Consider the following 16,607-nt stretch of genomic DNA (forward strand, 5'->3'; position numbering starts at 1 on the left):
CCTCCTTTCCCTTTAAAACCTCTCTGTATTCTCTTTCTGAGGATAGTATTCAGCCATGCCAACAAAAACCTAATGGCATTTGTTGATGGGTATGATATAATGCTTACCAATTTAATTAGGTTTAAATTGTTTTCTTTCCCTGAATTAAAATTTCTGATGTCTAGATTTCAATCCTAAGCTAATAAAAATTATTTCTTTCTCAAAGATGCTATTTTAAATTAGATGTTTATTTAATAGGAGAAAAAGGTATAGATAGGGACGCCGGCTTGGATATGTTATGTCCCCCAAAAAGCCATATTGTTTAATGCAATCTTGTGGGGGCAGAGTTATTAATCTTTTTGATTAGGGTGTGACTTCTTGATTGAATGTCTCCATGGAGATTTGACCCTGCCCATTCAGGGTAGGTCTTGATTGGTTTACTGGACTCCTTTAAAGGGAGCTCACACATCAGAGAGAGGAAAATCACCCCAGGATAATGCTAAGCCGGGAGACCCAGATGCTTGCAGATGCTTTGTGATGCTAGCCCAGAGTTTGCTCAGGAGAAGCTAAGAGGACAAAATGTCCCAAGAGCAGCTGAGAGAGACTTTTGGAGAGACTGAGATGCTTGCTGTTGCTGAGAGATGCAGACAGAAGGATGTCTGGAGATGCTACGCTGAAAGAAACCAGAGCCATTTTGCAGAATGCCATTTTGAAACACAACCCAGGAGCAAAGAGGAACAGCAGATGCCAGCCATGTGCCTCCCCAGCTGACAGAGGTGTTCTGAACGCTATCGGCTGTTCTTCAGTGAAGGTACCCTCCTGTTGATGCCTCAGTTTGGACACTCTTATGGCCTTAGAACTTTAAATCTGTACCTGAATAAATCCTCTTTATAAAAGCCAATCCACTTCTGGTATTTTGCATAATGGCAGCACTAGCAAACCAGAACAGATTTTGGTACCAGAGAAGTGGGGTGCTGCTGAGTTTGCAAATACACTTTGCTTCATATACTGCTGTTCCTCCATTCATTCAATACGTAAACAAACCAAGAAAATAGCATAGTTAAGTCTAAACAGTGTCAAGACATCATGACACCCTTAAGTAACTGTCTCCAAGAACAAGCTGTACCTAAAAACAGACATCAGTAAAAGCCATCAGACTGGCTATATCTAACAAGAGTATACAGGGAGCAGGAAAAATGCTTGCCAAACTTGTACTCTTCATGTATCCTCTGTTAGTTTCTGTCAATATGAAATAGACACAGCCTAATATGATCTAGGCAACAGAAATAGGAAACAGTGAACAACACAGAATAAACAAAATGCTTAATTGTTTAAATCACCTTCTGTCATCTAAAGTAAAAGTAGAATTTGGGACAGTTCTAGTTTTATGGAAATAAGAAAACACAATTGAGAAGAAGTTTGGCAGCTGCCAGAAAAACAGAATAATCTTTGCTTCCAAAGAAACCATTAAAATCATGTTCCTTCATGCATTCAAGTTTTTCACATGAGCTGAATGCAAAGGCAAATAAATTAACTACATCAAGACACACAAATAACTAGAAAAATAAATTCAGAAAGCTAAATTTTATTTTCCTTTAATATCCCAAATTCAAATTTAAAGAGAAAAAAAATCTTTATCAGACTCTCCTTATTTGCTAGAGATCAGAGTTCTCAATTTCTTTTAGTTTCCTTGCACTTAAGAAAATTTCCTATCCAACTGGCTCAGGAAATAAGAAACAACAATGCCAAACAAACAAAAACAAGTGAAAAACATACGGCTTCCTGTAAGAGCCTCTGAAGATGAATTATCAATCACTTAAAACAACTCTATGGCAGTGACAGACTTTTAAAGATTCAAATCAGTTTAACAAATCCTAGATGCTTTCTAGAAGCCACTCAATGTATTGCCCCTCAGGATGCAAAGCAGAGTTCTCCCAGCCTATTTCTATTCACCCTGCCTGAACTCTCACACAGCATTCATGGCAAAGGGCCTGCTGGAACTCACCACCAGAAAATGGGATGGCTAACTCATCACAGAAACAAGAGATCCCTCATCTTGCCGTGACAGAGCATGCTGTGTCAATGACCACAAACACCCCTGCAGAAACCTGAAGCCAGCCTCCTCCTTCTTACTATAGTTCATCTGACATTACAAAACAAATTTCTACCAAAGAATATGATAAGAAAGAAGTTCTTAAACAGAATGCTGACGTGTTATATAGAACTATCATCCTGATTTCTCTGATTTACTTTGTCAAATAGAAAGAAAAATAGTATCACTGAACACATCCCATCAAGATGATTCATGCAGTGCCAAATAAAGATGCTGTGCTTGTATTTTAAAACAAAACAAAAATATCACTTTATGTCCGTGCTTATTATTTTTTGACTGGTAGTACAGAAACCCAAAATAAATAAATAAACAAAAAACTTTTCAGGAAAAAAAAAAAAAAAAAGCCCAGTGAGGGTGGGGGGAAGAGGAACAACTTGCCACAAATCAATTTAAATGGAGGGGGTATGGATTTTTTCCAAATACCTTATCAGGCCACCACTGCAAATCCTCTCCCAGAGATACCGGACTTTGAACAGGTGTATTCTTCTTATCCAAGTTTGTCTCCCCTTCCTTGCTGGTAGAGCCTCTTTCATTATCAAATGAGGCTCCATCAAGCCACCTTCGTTCACGTAAACGTAAAACGGATTCACGTTCACGCAAGAGTTCAGAGTCTCTCTCTAAGGGAAGAAGGAGAACTGGTATGCAATTGGGTCACACCAGTGGGATAAAAGTAAGCCACTCTCTAGTAAAGACCCTTCGGGATGCAACTAACAGCAGTTGATCTACTCAAAAAAATGTAATATAAATGTATTTCTAATAAGCTTGACATGCAACATTCAAAACGTTAACCCTTTCAAATGAATGTATAAAAATTATATACACTACTATTTTTTAAACTATGTAGAGGCAGACTTTTCTGTATTCCAATTACATGCTTTTAGAGCTTTACTTTAAACTGGATTTTGGAATTTTTTTTAATGAAATTTTTAAATGTTGGCTTTCATTAGAAATGTTTACCATAACTTTTTTTACCTATTAGAAAACTTGCATAATAAATCAGAACTTTTAACACTTTATATATTTGCAAGCCAAAAAAAAAGAATACATGTTTAAGAGTATTGCTTTTTTTTTTTAAAAAAAAAAAAAAAAGAAAAGAAAAAAGCACCAAAAAAACCTTGAAAAGGCAAAAATACAAATCCATTAACATAAACTAAAAAAACTTTTGATAATTTAAGCCCTTGTTTGGAATAATTTTATAGGGTTGAACTATTATGGGTAAGTCTTATTTAAAAATTTTTGAGGAATCAGACTGGCTTTTTTTTTTTTTCCAATAGACAGATTTGCTTACCAAAATGCTTCCCCTCCAAGTGGCCTACAAACTGTCCAAAACCAGTTTTCTTCTGTTTGCTTATACATTACTTTTTTAAATAAGCAATAACCTTTCCAAGACTTGGATAATAAAGATTAGAAACAATATTAAGATGAAACATGAAATTGCCATTTATGCAGGCCCAAAATGGTCTAATACCAGCAATTTCATAAGCTTCAAACTAAAAATAATACCTACATAGAATGACCTTAGGGGAAAAAAGGGAAAAATTCAAAAGGAGTTCTTTGTGTCAGATACTGAATATTTGAAAATGCAATATGATGCATTTAAAGCAGAAAAGTATGCATTTATTTTAAAATTTGTAATGCTATTATATATTAGATTTCAATATTTTAAAAGATCGCCATAGTTTGTTATTTCAAAACTCTGCTTTCAAGCACTAGGTATTTACAGCAAAACCTTAATATAACATGGCATCTTCCCCAATCCACTAATCACCAGTAAATAATACAGCTGATTTCTTGTCTGTTACGTGATTCAAACAATTTTACATTCTAGAAGTAAAAATATTGGCTTTAAAAAGTTACAATGCAAGCTAAAGCTATACCAATATATAGAGAGAGATTAGATTAATGATTTGAAAATCTTCTATCTGACCTCTACTATGTACTGTATCTTTTTAAAGATTTAACCATTGAAAACAGCATTTAATAAGATAAACATTAAGTTTGTTACTAGCTAAGCCCATTAAGTTCTTTCATATTTTTTCATATTTCATTCTTCCATCTAGCCAGGATTTTAAAAGAACAGAATAGTAACTTTATTTTAATCAGATAAACTAACAGACCTGTTTTCTGAATGCTGCATGTCACTATAAAGTAGAATTCTGCTTTTAGTTTAGAATCCATATTCCTAATTAGGCAAGTCACAGCCCTTGATTTATATTCCATACTGTAGATAAGACCATCTCCAGAATACTACCTAGTTTTAATTTAGAGCATACAAAAACACTAATAAGTAATGATTCCATTTACTGCAATATTAAAGGTATAAATACGGTGAATTCGCTACAACTATCTCTTCATTCAGTCAATGATGAAAAAAGAAATAAATGCAAAATTACCTCGAGATGAGCCTAGCCTGGAAAGTGAGGAACGACGAAAAGAAGGGTACCCAAAATAGCTAATGTCTTCAGAAAACATGGCATCTGCGTCAATAATGACACTTGGGTGGGCAGAATGAATGTCAGCATCAAGAAGAGACATAAGATCCTCTGTAAACAGAAACAAATATGAAGCAGCTATAGAGCGAACATCTGTAGGCCACTGAAAGATGTCTGAAAATTAAAACAGATTAAAATCAGAGACTGACTATTTAAGTTACCTGAAGGGAAAAAAGCAGTAATTATCTAGGAAACAAGGTTACATTTTTAATGTAAAATGTAAGAACCATCAGATGGATACTTGTCACTTGAGCTACCTGCTAAATAATCACAAGAAAATAAAGATCACTATTTAAGATATAGTACTTGTGACATCATAGGGATAAAAAAGTAAAAATCTAAATGTATCTCAATGATATTAAACCCCATTCGGTAATAAAGGCATCAAAAACCAACATTCCAAAGTTATCTGTCAGCCAGTGATAAAGCCATGCACATATGTCTATGTCTTTACTGGAAACCAAACACAAGTCCACTGAGCAACAAAAACATTTCCACATTTTCCCTTAAAAGGAACTTTACAATCAAATCAAACAGCACTGCAGTGAGAATTTTCTACCACCTTGGAAAAAAGAGACAGAAAATCATTTGTTCTTTAAAATTCCATTCCCTAGTCAAAGGAGCATTCTAGAAATGAGAAAACCAAGATGATGATCCACCAACCTCCAGGTAAATAAGATTCACTGGCTGTATCATCCCCATCATCTCCATCTTCATCATCCCGGCTAAGTAAATTATTTACAGCAAGGTTTACATCAAGATTTGTTCGCTGAAGTTCCCGGATAATGACACTTCTAGATTTGCCTTGTAAAACAACTTGAGCCTGAAATAAAAAACAAAGTAGAGAGCTATGCTAATTTCCTTTTGATTAAAGCCTTTATCAAATCTAGGATCATTACAGAAAAGCAGTATTTAACAATTCAGGATGAGTTAAGGCTATGGTCTGCCATATTCAGTAAACCTCACCTTGTCCTGTTATCTTATGTTAAGTATTCTCCAATATTTCATACCTGTGAAATCAACTCCTCTGGAATGACAGATGCTGGAATAACTGGCTGGGGCTGACTGCCCAAAAGCCCAGAACCTCGATCCCGTCCTGTCCGAATAACTCGGGTCTGTCGGCGGGAATCTCGAGCTCCAGCTGATGACCTACCAGAGGATCCTCCTCCACTTCCACCCACTCCTGAACTCCAGCGACTTCTAAAAATTGAAGGAATTTAGAGAATTAGCATTTTAAACAATCATTCTGAGAAGACCACTTTGGGTCTCATTTTCATTCTCTTTAAGACAAAGTTCTTTTTCCTATTGACATACAGTGTTTTATAGTAGTGTTTTGACAGAAGAATTAGATAACAGAATTTACCTTTAAAATAACATTGTTCCACTTTTTAAAAATATAAACAGCATACTTCTGCATCTTTTAAAATAATTTTTAAAAGATTCACATACCACATATTTCTAGTCACAACCCTAAAATGAATAACAGACTACATTTCACCTTAGAATGAAAGACCCAACATCCTATTGCACAAAAAATAAAATTTAGAGTTTGGGGCTCAAAGTACTTTGCATGGAATAAAATATTCATTTGGAGAAGTAGTATCTCATTAATATTTGACTACCTTGACCAAGGTGAAGCTACTATTTAAAATGGTATATTCATTAGTTTTTCCTAAGTATGAGAAAATGACTTAGAAAGGGCATTACATCTATATCTCTACTTACTGCCCCAGACAAGAGAATTCAGATGCTTTAATTCAACTAAGCAAGATAACTAGAAAACAATTACTTTTCTGCATTCATTCAGATCTTAAAGAAAATGGTCATAACAAATCACTTTAGCCTGCAAAATTGTGATAGGGCTAGTCCTCTTTAAAGTGAATCTAATACTGAGAGATCATTAACCTAAAAAAGAGGTACTTCACTCCCAACTCTTCTTCAATACACTCACGTAAGGCTGAAAACTTCAATCTCCCATTGGAAACATACTTAAATTTTATTTTCTAAGTCTTTACTTTTCCCCCCTTAAAAAGCTTTAAATATCTTAACCAATAACAGTTCTAAGATCAGTAAACATTAAACTTCTTGTCCTGTCTTCTCACTTAACTGGAAAGCCCATTCGCTGCCTAAACAAACAAAAAAAACTTTAAAAATAATTTCCACAGTAAAACGAAAAAAATAAAATCTCCAGAAAAACTGGTGCCATCCTGTTGAAGGCTTTCTCTATTGTTGATGCATGCTACCAATTCATGTTTATGCAGTATCTGCCAAAAATAATTTTGAAGGAAAACATATTGTGCATCCTCAAGGTTGCAGTATGAAACAGCACTTATTTCAGCCACATAACAGATTTTAGAAATGCAATGTTAAATAATGATTCATAGGCCAAAAGAAAAACAAAAAGGCTTCATTCGTTACATTAAAAAACAAAGAAGTTATGTTATAAAAGGAAGCATTATTCTAAAAAGTAGACATTTTCTTTTCAAGTTACATGTATTAGGATAATTATGCAATAGAAAATAATATAGATCAATGAAACACATAAATAGGAATATTCAAATCAAATACTGAATAACATTTCTACTTAAAGGTTTCTATAAAAGTTGTAAAACCTAAATCTTTCATGTAGAACTACTCTTGGAATTTTTGAATATTCAAAAGCTCAAATACATTACTTCAATTTGAAAACAGAAAGAATGACACCAAAGAGTCTTTTTAAAAAAGTATAATTAGGGTGACTGTATGTCCTAGTTTGCCTGGGGAAATGCTAGTTTAAACCTACTGTATGAATCTAATAATTATTTCATTCAAAAATGTCCCAATTTAGACAACAAATTACATGGTCAACATAGATATAATTAATGGGTGGCTTTATATTTCCACCTAGGAATGCATACTACTTTTTCCCCAAGCAACTAATGCTAGAAACATGATCAGATATACTAACCAAGTACATATCTGCTCCTGAACAGACCTTACAGACATCAGAAACTCAAATCCCATCATGGGTAGATGGGTTACATAAATAAGTCAATCCAAGATAGCAGGGGAGAGTAGAAAATACCTGCCTATGTAAAGCATTTGAATTATTTTCTTGAAACACAGCTAGTTTAATCCACCAAAACATCACCAGCTGTCAGTTTGCAATCTCTGCTATGCAAATCCTCAATCAAGGTTAGTTGAAAGACATCTGTCTGCCCCTTAACCTAACTGTTTATAATGGTAGATACAGGGTTTCCCTAATCTCATTTGCCATGGAGTATTTCTATCAGAATCCAAACAACCCACCAGTCTCTTTACCTCAACTGCTCCTGTACATTTTTCTCCAAGAGTTCTACCTAGATAAAGATCAATGTGTTAAACTAAGCATACACTAATAGAAGTTTATTGATGGTTACAAAAGATAGCTCTGGAATCAATGATTCTTTTTATCTATAAATTAGTGAGTTACATTAATTCATAATATTAAAGTAAAAAATACTGGGAAGATCTGTTTCTACTTTCTGTAGTCTGCATATCAAATTAATCCTACCATTCTGATTCTATTATGAAGTCAGTGCTCAAAGTACACAGAGTGACTCGAAGCCAACTAAGGAAATCACACCTAGTATGAAGTTAGTCCATAGCTGCAAACTTTAAGTCCATGGGACAGATCTTGTCCCTATACTTGGTTGGTTGGTTAAAAAAGTATATACATCATCAAAAACAAGGAGAGTCTGAGAAACTGTCACAGCCAAGAAGAGCCTAAGGGAGACACAATGGCTAAATGTAATGTGGTAGGTATCCTGGACAGGATCCTGGAACAGAAAAAGGATATTAGGTAGAAACAAACAGGAAATCTGAAAAACTATGGACTTCAGTTAATAATAATGTATCAGTATATTTGTTCACTAATTCTAACAAATGTACTATAATAATGTAAGACATTAACAATAGGGGAAACTGAGTGTAGTAGTGAATGGGAACTCAGTATTCACAATTTTTCTGTCAATCTAAAAACTGTTCTAAAATTTTAAAATAATGGAGGGAGCGGTGTTGAATTTGGCAACAACGGCATTGTTTTCACCTATGACAATAATCTGCCTCCTTTAAAATGGGCATCCAATTTGTCAGTCCTACTGTCTTACCTACTTGGCCAGCTTCAACAATTACAACTACAGTTATTCGCGTGGCTTTTACATTTCAGATCCTGTACTAATTATTAGCACTGATTAAACCATAAAGGAAAATATGGTAGTTCAAACCAATTGACAGTAGTTTATACCTATCATGTGTTATGTCCAGTGATAATAAATAACAGAATAAAGATATTTCAACACTAATATCTTCCATTTTAAATACAAATAAACTCCTTTCAATTTCACAAACATGGTGTTCTTACCTTTAACCTTGTTTGAAAGGAGTTTAATAAGATACTCAGATTTTCAAAATATCCCCCAAGATAAATCTGAAATAATTATTAAAGGCAAAAAACAGCAGCAGCTGGAAACCTTCAGTATGCAAGCCTGCCAATTAGAAAAAACACCAAATGGAATAATACTAAAATAAATTCCATACATTTTGACTGCTACATTATCCATGCTAATGGAAAAGAAAAATAGTATCAATTGTCCTAAACTCTTTCAAATGTAGCATTTAAATGCAGAAATCATTCACTCCCTGCTTAATGACACCTCTATGAGCCCAAAGAGAACAAGCCTGGACTCGAACAAGGACAGACAGCAAGGTCTGTGGGGATGGTCTCTTTCACACTTGATTCTTGCTATCTCATAACTGAGTTAGAGTCCACTTTGGGGATGCAAGATCTGCCTGTCCTAGAGTCTCTAGAACACGCCATGAATTACAAACTTCTTTAAAGTTTACTGTAATGAACTCAGAAATGGAACTGAAATCACTGTACAAAACAAGGAAAAGGAAAAAATATTTTTGACTTTATAAGAAAAATATTTTTGACTTTATAAAAGTTCTTGATTTACAGATAATCTGACCAAAATTTCACCACTTACATACTGAGAAGAATTTTCAGAGAGGTCAACAGAAATGATAAGCCTTTAAGAGCTTATATTTTGTAGACATTTGTAAACCCAAATAAGAGTAAACGAATGACTGCCACTGAGTTAGTCAGTGGGCACTGACATTTTTCAGTATTACAATTCATGAACCCAATGCTAAAAGAAAGCTTATGGAGACAGGACAAGATGGCAGCAAAGAGAGGTGTGGAATTTAGTTTGTCACCGAGAGCAACTAGTAAATAGCCAGGAATAAATAGAAAATAGTCTGAAACAACAGTTGGTGGGAAATCCGTGACCGAACACACATCATACACCAATCTGGAATGGGTGGAACAGCTGAGACCGCAGCAAAGAACTATAAGCAAAGTTCCCCAAACTGCGGAGTTGGCATCCCTCCCCCACGGGCACCACAGGCTGAGCTGGAACACTTCCCTGTGGGAAAAACATGTGATATCTGCTGCAAGCAAGGGAAGGGGCTCAACCAAGGTCTAACCACAGTTTTAATTAACAAATCCGGACGACTGAATACAAGCTACAAGCACAGATAAACCTGGAGCAAGCAGGAAAGAAACCCTGAGGTCTCTCCTGGCAGAGAGGAGGCAGGGCTAATGAAAAAATAATAATAATAATAAAATAAAAACAAAGGCATTTGAAGTCAGTTGAGATCAGAATACCACAAAAGGGCTGTGTCCCAAGCAAGGGCGCACACAGAACCAGGTACCAACACCAGTCGACCAGAGAAACTGGGGGGCTGGGTAATTAGCTCTGAAAGGGGGATTTCTTTCTTTTTCTTTCTCTCATTCTAAGTACCTCATTAGAGAAAGCTTCAGGCATTTACAATTGTCAGCACTGATCCAGGCAAGGGTAGAGTTAAGACAGACAAAGGAAGAAGTCAAGTGAAGGAGATAATTCCCTAAGAAAAGTGGTGGCAATGCCCATCTCAAGTGGCTGACCTCTCTTAGAGAATTCAGACTCCAGAGCTTGGGGGAAAAAGAGAAAGAGGGAAAAAAAAAAAAACAGCAACAGCTTCACCCTGGGCCCCTGGCAGGGCAGGGTCTGCTGAGAATTAAAGGCACTGCACCTCTTTACGCTGGTGGGGAGCTGCAGGCTGACAAGCACTACCCACAGGGCTGGATAGGAAAAGCACAGAATCTAGAGGCCTCACAGGAAAGTCTGATAATCTGCTGGGTCCCATCCACAGGGAAACTTGATACTGACTGCAGCCTCCTCCTGGGACCTGGGCCCATCTGGTCTGGGAAAATCTGATTGGGGTAATCAAGGAAACCAGATGCCTAGACAACAAAAAATTATGATTCACACAAGGAAAAAGAAGATATGGCCCAGTCAAAGGAACAAAGGTACACTTCAAGTGAGATACAGGAGTTGAAACAACTAATTAAAGATGTTCAAACAAATCTAAAATCAATGAGGGGAAGGAAAATGTGGCAAAAGCATGAAGGATATAAAGAAGACATTGGGTGACCATAAAGAAGAATTCATAAGCTTGAAAACACAAACTTATGGGAATGAAACACAAAACAGAAGACATGAAAAACAATGGAGACATACAACAGCAGATTTGAAGAGGCAAAAGAAAGGATTTGTGAACTAGAGGACATGACATTGGAAACTGTACACACAAAAGAAAAGATAAGGAAAAGAATGTAAAAATATGAGCAGGATATCAGGGAACTGATGGACAACATGAAGTGTACAAATATACACGTCATGGGTGTCCCAGAAGACGAAGGAAAGGGAAAGAAAACTAGAGAAAATAATCATTGAAAATTTCCCATCTCTTATGCAAGATATAAAATTACAGATCCAAGAAGTGCAGTGTATCCCAAACAGAATGGACCCAAAAGACTAACTCCAAGACACTTAATAATCAGATTATCAAGTATCAAAGACAGAAAATAGTGAAAGCAGCAAGAAAAAAGCTCAATAAGACTATGTGCGGATTTCTCAGTAGAAATCATGGAGGTGAGAAGGTAGTGGTATGATAAATTTAAAGATACTGAAACAGAAAAACTAACAACCAAGAATTCTATATCCAGCAAAACTGTCCTTCAAACATGAGGGAGAGTTTAAAATATTTTCAGACAAACAGACACCAAGAGAGTTTGTGAACAAGATACCTGTTCTACTAGAATTATTGAAGGGAGCACAACAGGCAGATAGAAAAAGAAGGGAGAGAGGGGTTTGGAGAAGAGTATAGAAATGAAGACTATCAGTAAGGGTAAAAAGACAAAGGAAAAAAAAAATGTCATATAAGATCCAAAAGATAAAATGAGAGACAGTAAACTTTATGTTGAGAGAAATAAGCTATCAACAAAAGGACAACACCGTATGGTCTCACTAATCTGAACTAACATTGATGAGCGAACGTTGAGAGTTAAAGTTGAGAACACAGGTTATCAGGAGATAGAAAGAGGTTAGAGATCAGGCATTTGATACTGAAGGAATACAGAAGGTAAAACAGGATTAATTGTAAAGACCCAGAAATGAATAGCACATTACTGTGTGATGTCACGGTTATAACGTTGAATGTAAATGGATTAAACTCCCCAATTAAAAGATATAGATTTGCAGAATGGATCAAAAAAAATGAACCATCAATATGTTGCATACAAGAGACTCATCTTAGACACAGGGACACAAAGAAACTGAAAGTGAAAGGATGGAAAAAAATATTTCATGCAAGCTACACCCAAAAGAAAGCAGGTGTAGCAATATTAATCTCAGATAAAATAGACTTCAAATGCAGGGATGTTTTGAGAGACAAAGAAGGCCACTACATACTAATAAAAGGGGCAATTCAGCAAGAAGAAATAACAATCGTAAATGTCTATGCACCCAACCAAGGTGCCACAAAATACATGAGAGAAACACTGGCAAAACTAAAGGAAGCAATTGATGTTTCCAAAATAATTGTGGGAGACTTCAACACATCACTCTCTCCTATAGATAGATCAACCAGACAGAAGACCAATAAGGAAATTGAAAACCTAAACAATCTGATAAATGAATTAGATTTAACAGACATATACAGGACATTACATCCCAAATCACCAGGATACACATACTTTTCTAGTGCTCACGGAACTTTCTCCAGAATAGATCATATGCTGGGACATAAAACAAGCCTCAATAAATTTAAAAAGATTGAAATTATTCAAAGCACATTCTCTGACCACAATGGAATACAATTAGAAGTCAATAACCATCAGAGACTTAGAAAATTCACAAATACCTGGAGGTTAAACAACACACTCCTAAACAATCAGTGGGTTAAAGAAGAAATAGCAAGAGAAATTGCTAAATATAGAGAGACGAATGAAAATGAGAACACAACATACCAAAACCTATGGGATGCAGCAAAAGCAGTGCTAAGGGGGAAATTTATAGCACTAAATGCATATATTAAAAAGCAAGAAAGAGCCAAAATCAAAGAACTAATGGATCAACTGAAGAAGCTAGAAAATGAACAGCAAACCAATCCTAAACCAAGTACAAGAAAAGAAATAACAAGGATTAAAGCAGAAATAAATGACATAGAGAACAAAAAGACAATAGAGAGGATAAATATCACCAAAAGTTGGTTCTTTGAGAAGATCAACAAGATTGACAAGCCCCTAGCTAGACTGACAAAATCAAAAAGAGAGAAGACCCATATAAACAAAATAATGAATGAAAAAGGTGACATAACTGTAGATCCTGAAGAAATTAAAAAAATTATAAGAGGATATTATGAACAACTGTAAGGCAACAAACTGGACAATGTAGAAGAAATGGACAATTTCCTGGAAACATATGAACAACCTAGACTGACCAGAGAAGAAATAGAAGACCTCAACCAACCCCTCACAAGCAAAGAGATCCAATCAGTCATCAAAAATCTTCCCACAAATAAATGCCCAGGGCCAGATGGCTTCACAGGGGAATTCTACCAAACTTTCCAGAAAGAACTGACACCAATCTTACTCAAACTCTTTCAAAACATTGAAGAAAATGGAACACTACCTAACTCATTTTATGAAGCTAACATCAATCTAATACCAAAACCAGGCAAAGATGCTACAAAAAAGGAAAACTACCGGCCAATCTCCCTAATGAATATAGATGCAAAAATCCTCAACAAAATACTTGCAAATCGAATCCAAAGACACATTAAAAAAATCATACACCATGACCAAGTGGGGTTCATTCCAGGCATGCAAGGATGGTTCAACATAAGAAAAACAATCAATGTATTACAACACATTAACAAGTCAAAAGGGAAAAATCAACTGATCATCTCAATAGATGCTGAAAAAGCATTTGACAAAATCCAACATCCCTTTTTTATAAAAACACTTCAAAAGGTAGGAATTGAAGGAAACTTCCTCAACATGATAAAGAGCATATATGAAAAACCCACAGCCAGCATAGTACTCAATGGTGAGAGACTGAAAGCCTTCCCTCTAAGATCAGGAACAAGACAAGGATGCCCGCTGTCACCACTGTTATTCAACATTGTGCTGGAAGTGCTAGCCAGGGCAATCCGGCAAGACAAAGAAATAAAAGGCATCCAAATTGGAAAAGAAGAAGTAAAACTGTCATTGTTTGCAGATGATATGATCTTACATTTAGAAAACCCTGAGAAATCGACGATACAGCTACTAGAGCTAATAAACAAATTTAGCAAAGTAGCGGGATACAAGATTAATGCACATAAGTCAGAAATGTTTCTATATGCTAGAAATGAACAAACTGAAGAGACACTCAAGAAAAAGATACCATTTTCAATAGCAACTAAAAAAATCAAGTACCTAGGAATCAACTTAACCAAAGATGTAAAAGACCTATACAAAGAAAACTACATAACTCTACTAAAAGAAATAGAAGGGGACCTTAAAAGATGGAAAAATATTCCATGTTCATGGATAGGAAGACTAAATGTCATTAAGATGTCAATTCTACCCAAACTCATCTACAGATTCAATGCAATCCCAATCAAAATTCCAACAACCTACTTTGCAGACTTGGAAAAGCTAGTTATCAAATTTATTTGGAAAGGGAAGATGCCTCGAATTGCTAAAGACACTCTAAAAAAGAAAAACAAAGTGGGAGGACTTACACTCCCTGACTTTGAAGCTTATTATAAAGCCACAGTTGCCAAAACAGCATGGTACTGGCACAAAGATAGACATATAGATCAATGGAATCGAATTGAGAATTCGGAGATAGACCCTCAGATCTATGGCCGACTGATCTTTGATAAGGCCCCCAAAGTCACTGAACTGAGCCATAATGGTCTTTTCAACAAATGGGGCTGGGAGAGTTGGATATCCATATCCAAAAGAATGAAAGAGGACCCCTACCTCACCCCCTACACAAAAATTAACTCAAAATGGACCAAAGATCTCAATATAAAAGAAAGTACCATAAAACTTCTAGAAGATAATGTAGGAAAACATCTTCAAGACCTTGTATTAGGCGGCCACATCCTAGACTTTACACCCAAAGCACAAGCAACAAAAGAGAAAATAGATAAATGGGAACTCCTCAAGCTTAGAAGTTTCTGCACCTCAAAGGAATTTCTCAAAAAGGTAAAGAGGCAGCCAACTCAATGGGAAAAAATTTTTGGAAACCATGTATCTGACAAAAGACTGATATCTTGCATATACAAAGAAATCGTACAACTCAAGGACAATAGTACAGACAGCCCAATTATAAAATGGGCAAAAGATATGAAAAGACAGTTCTCTGAAGAGGAAATACAAATGGCCAAGAAACACATGAAAAAATGTTTAGCTTCACTAGCTATTAGAGAGATGCAAATTAAGACCACAATGAGATACCATCTAACACCGGTTAGAATGGCTGCCATTAAACAAACAGGAAACTACAAATGCTGGAGGGGATGTGGAGAAATTGGAACTCTTATTCATTGTTGGTGGGACTGTATAATGGTTCAGCCACTCTGGAAGTCAGTCTGGCAGTTCCTTAGGAAACTAGATATAGAGCTACCATTCGATCCAGCGATTGCACTTCTCGGTATATACCCGGAAGATCGGAAAGCAGTGACATGAACAGATATCTGCACGCCAATGTTCATAGCAGCATTATTCACAATTGCCAAGAGATGGAAACAACCCAAATGTCCTTCAACAGATGAGTGGATAAATAAAATGTGGTATATACACACGATGGAATACTACGCAGCAGTAAGAAGGAACGATCTCGTGAAGCATATGACAACATGGATGAACCTTGAAGACATAATGCTGAGCGAAATAAGCCAGGCACAAAAAGAGAAATATTATATGCTACCACTAATGTGAACTTTGAAAAATGTAAAACAAATGGTTTATAATGTAGAATGCAGGGGAACTAGCAGTAGAGAGCAATTAAGGAAGGGGGAACAATAATCCAAGAAGAACAGATAAGCTATTTAACGTTCTGGGGATGCCCAGAAATGACTATGGTCTGTAATTTCTGATGGATATAGTAGGAGCAAGTTCACAGAAATGTTGCTATATTATGTAACTTTCTTGGGATAAAGTACGAACATGTTGGAAATTAAGCAGTTATCTTAGGTTAGTTGTCTTTTTCTTACTCCCTTGTTATGGTCCCTTTGAAATGTTCTTTTATTGTATGTTTGTTTTCTTTTTAACTTTTTTTTTCATACAGTTGATTTAAAAAAGAAGGGAAAGTTAAAAAAAAAAAAGAAAAGAAAAAAACAAGGAAAAAAAAAAAAAGATGTAGTGCCCCCTTGAGGAGCCTGTGGAGAATGCAGGGGTATTCGCCTACCCCACCTCCATGGTTGCTAACATGACCACAGACATAGGGGACTGGTGGTTTGATGGGTTGAGCCCTCTACCATAAGTTTTACCCTTGGGAAGATGGTTGCTGCAAAGGAGAGGCTAGGCCTCCCTGTATTTGTGCCTAAGAGTCTCCTCCTGAATGCCTCTTTGTTGCTCAGATGTGGCCCTCTCTCTCTGGCTAAGCCAACTTGAAAGGTGAAAT

At 35.9% G+C, this 16,607-nt stretch overlaps 1 protein-coding gene across 2 annotated transcripts in view; it reads right to left on the minus strand.

Moving 5' to 3' along the window:
• UBR5 (ubiquitin protein ligase E3 component n-recognin 5) overlaps positions 1-16,607 on the minus strand; it is a 173,203-nt gene that overhangs the window by 94,019 nt on the left and 62,577 nt on the right. The window contains exons 6-9 of one of the 2 annotated variants that reach the window (XM_037802663.1): positions 5,595-5,784; positions 5,248-5,407; positions 4,486-4,635; positions 2,516-2,709 (exon numbers count right to left, since the gene is read on the minus strand). In XM_037802663.1, coding sequence (XP_037658591.1) covers positions 2,516-2,709; positions 4,486-4,635; positions 5,248-5,407; positions 5,595-5,784 — 694 coding nt within the window. Of the gene's footprint in view, positions 1-2,515; positions 2,728-4,485; positions 4,636-5,247; positions 5,408-5,594; positions 5,785-16,607 lie in introns of both variants that reach the window. The other variant, XM_037802662.1, reaches the window with a different exon arrangement.

Source organism: Choloepus didactylus, chromosome 14 (assembly GCF_015220235.1).
Source record: "Choloepus didactylus isolate mChoDid1 chromosome 14, mChoDid1.pri, whole genome shotgun sequence".
Taxonomy (NCBI): Eukaryota; Metazoa; Chordata; class Mammalia; order Pilosa; family Megalonychidae; genus Choloepus; species Choloepus didactylus.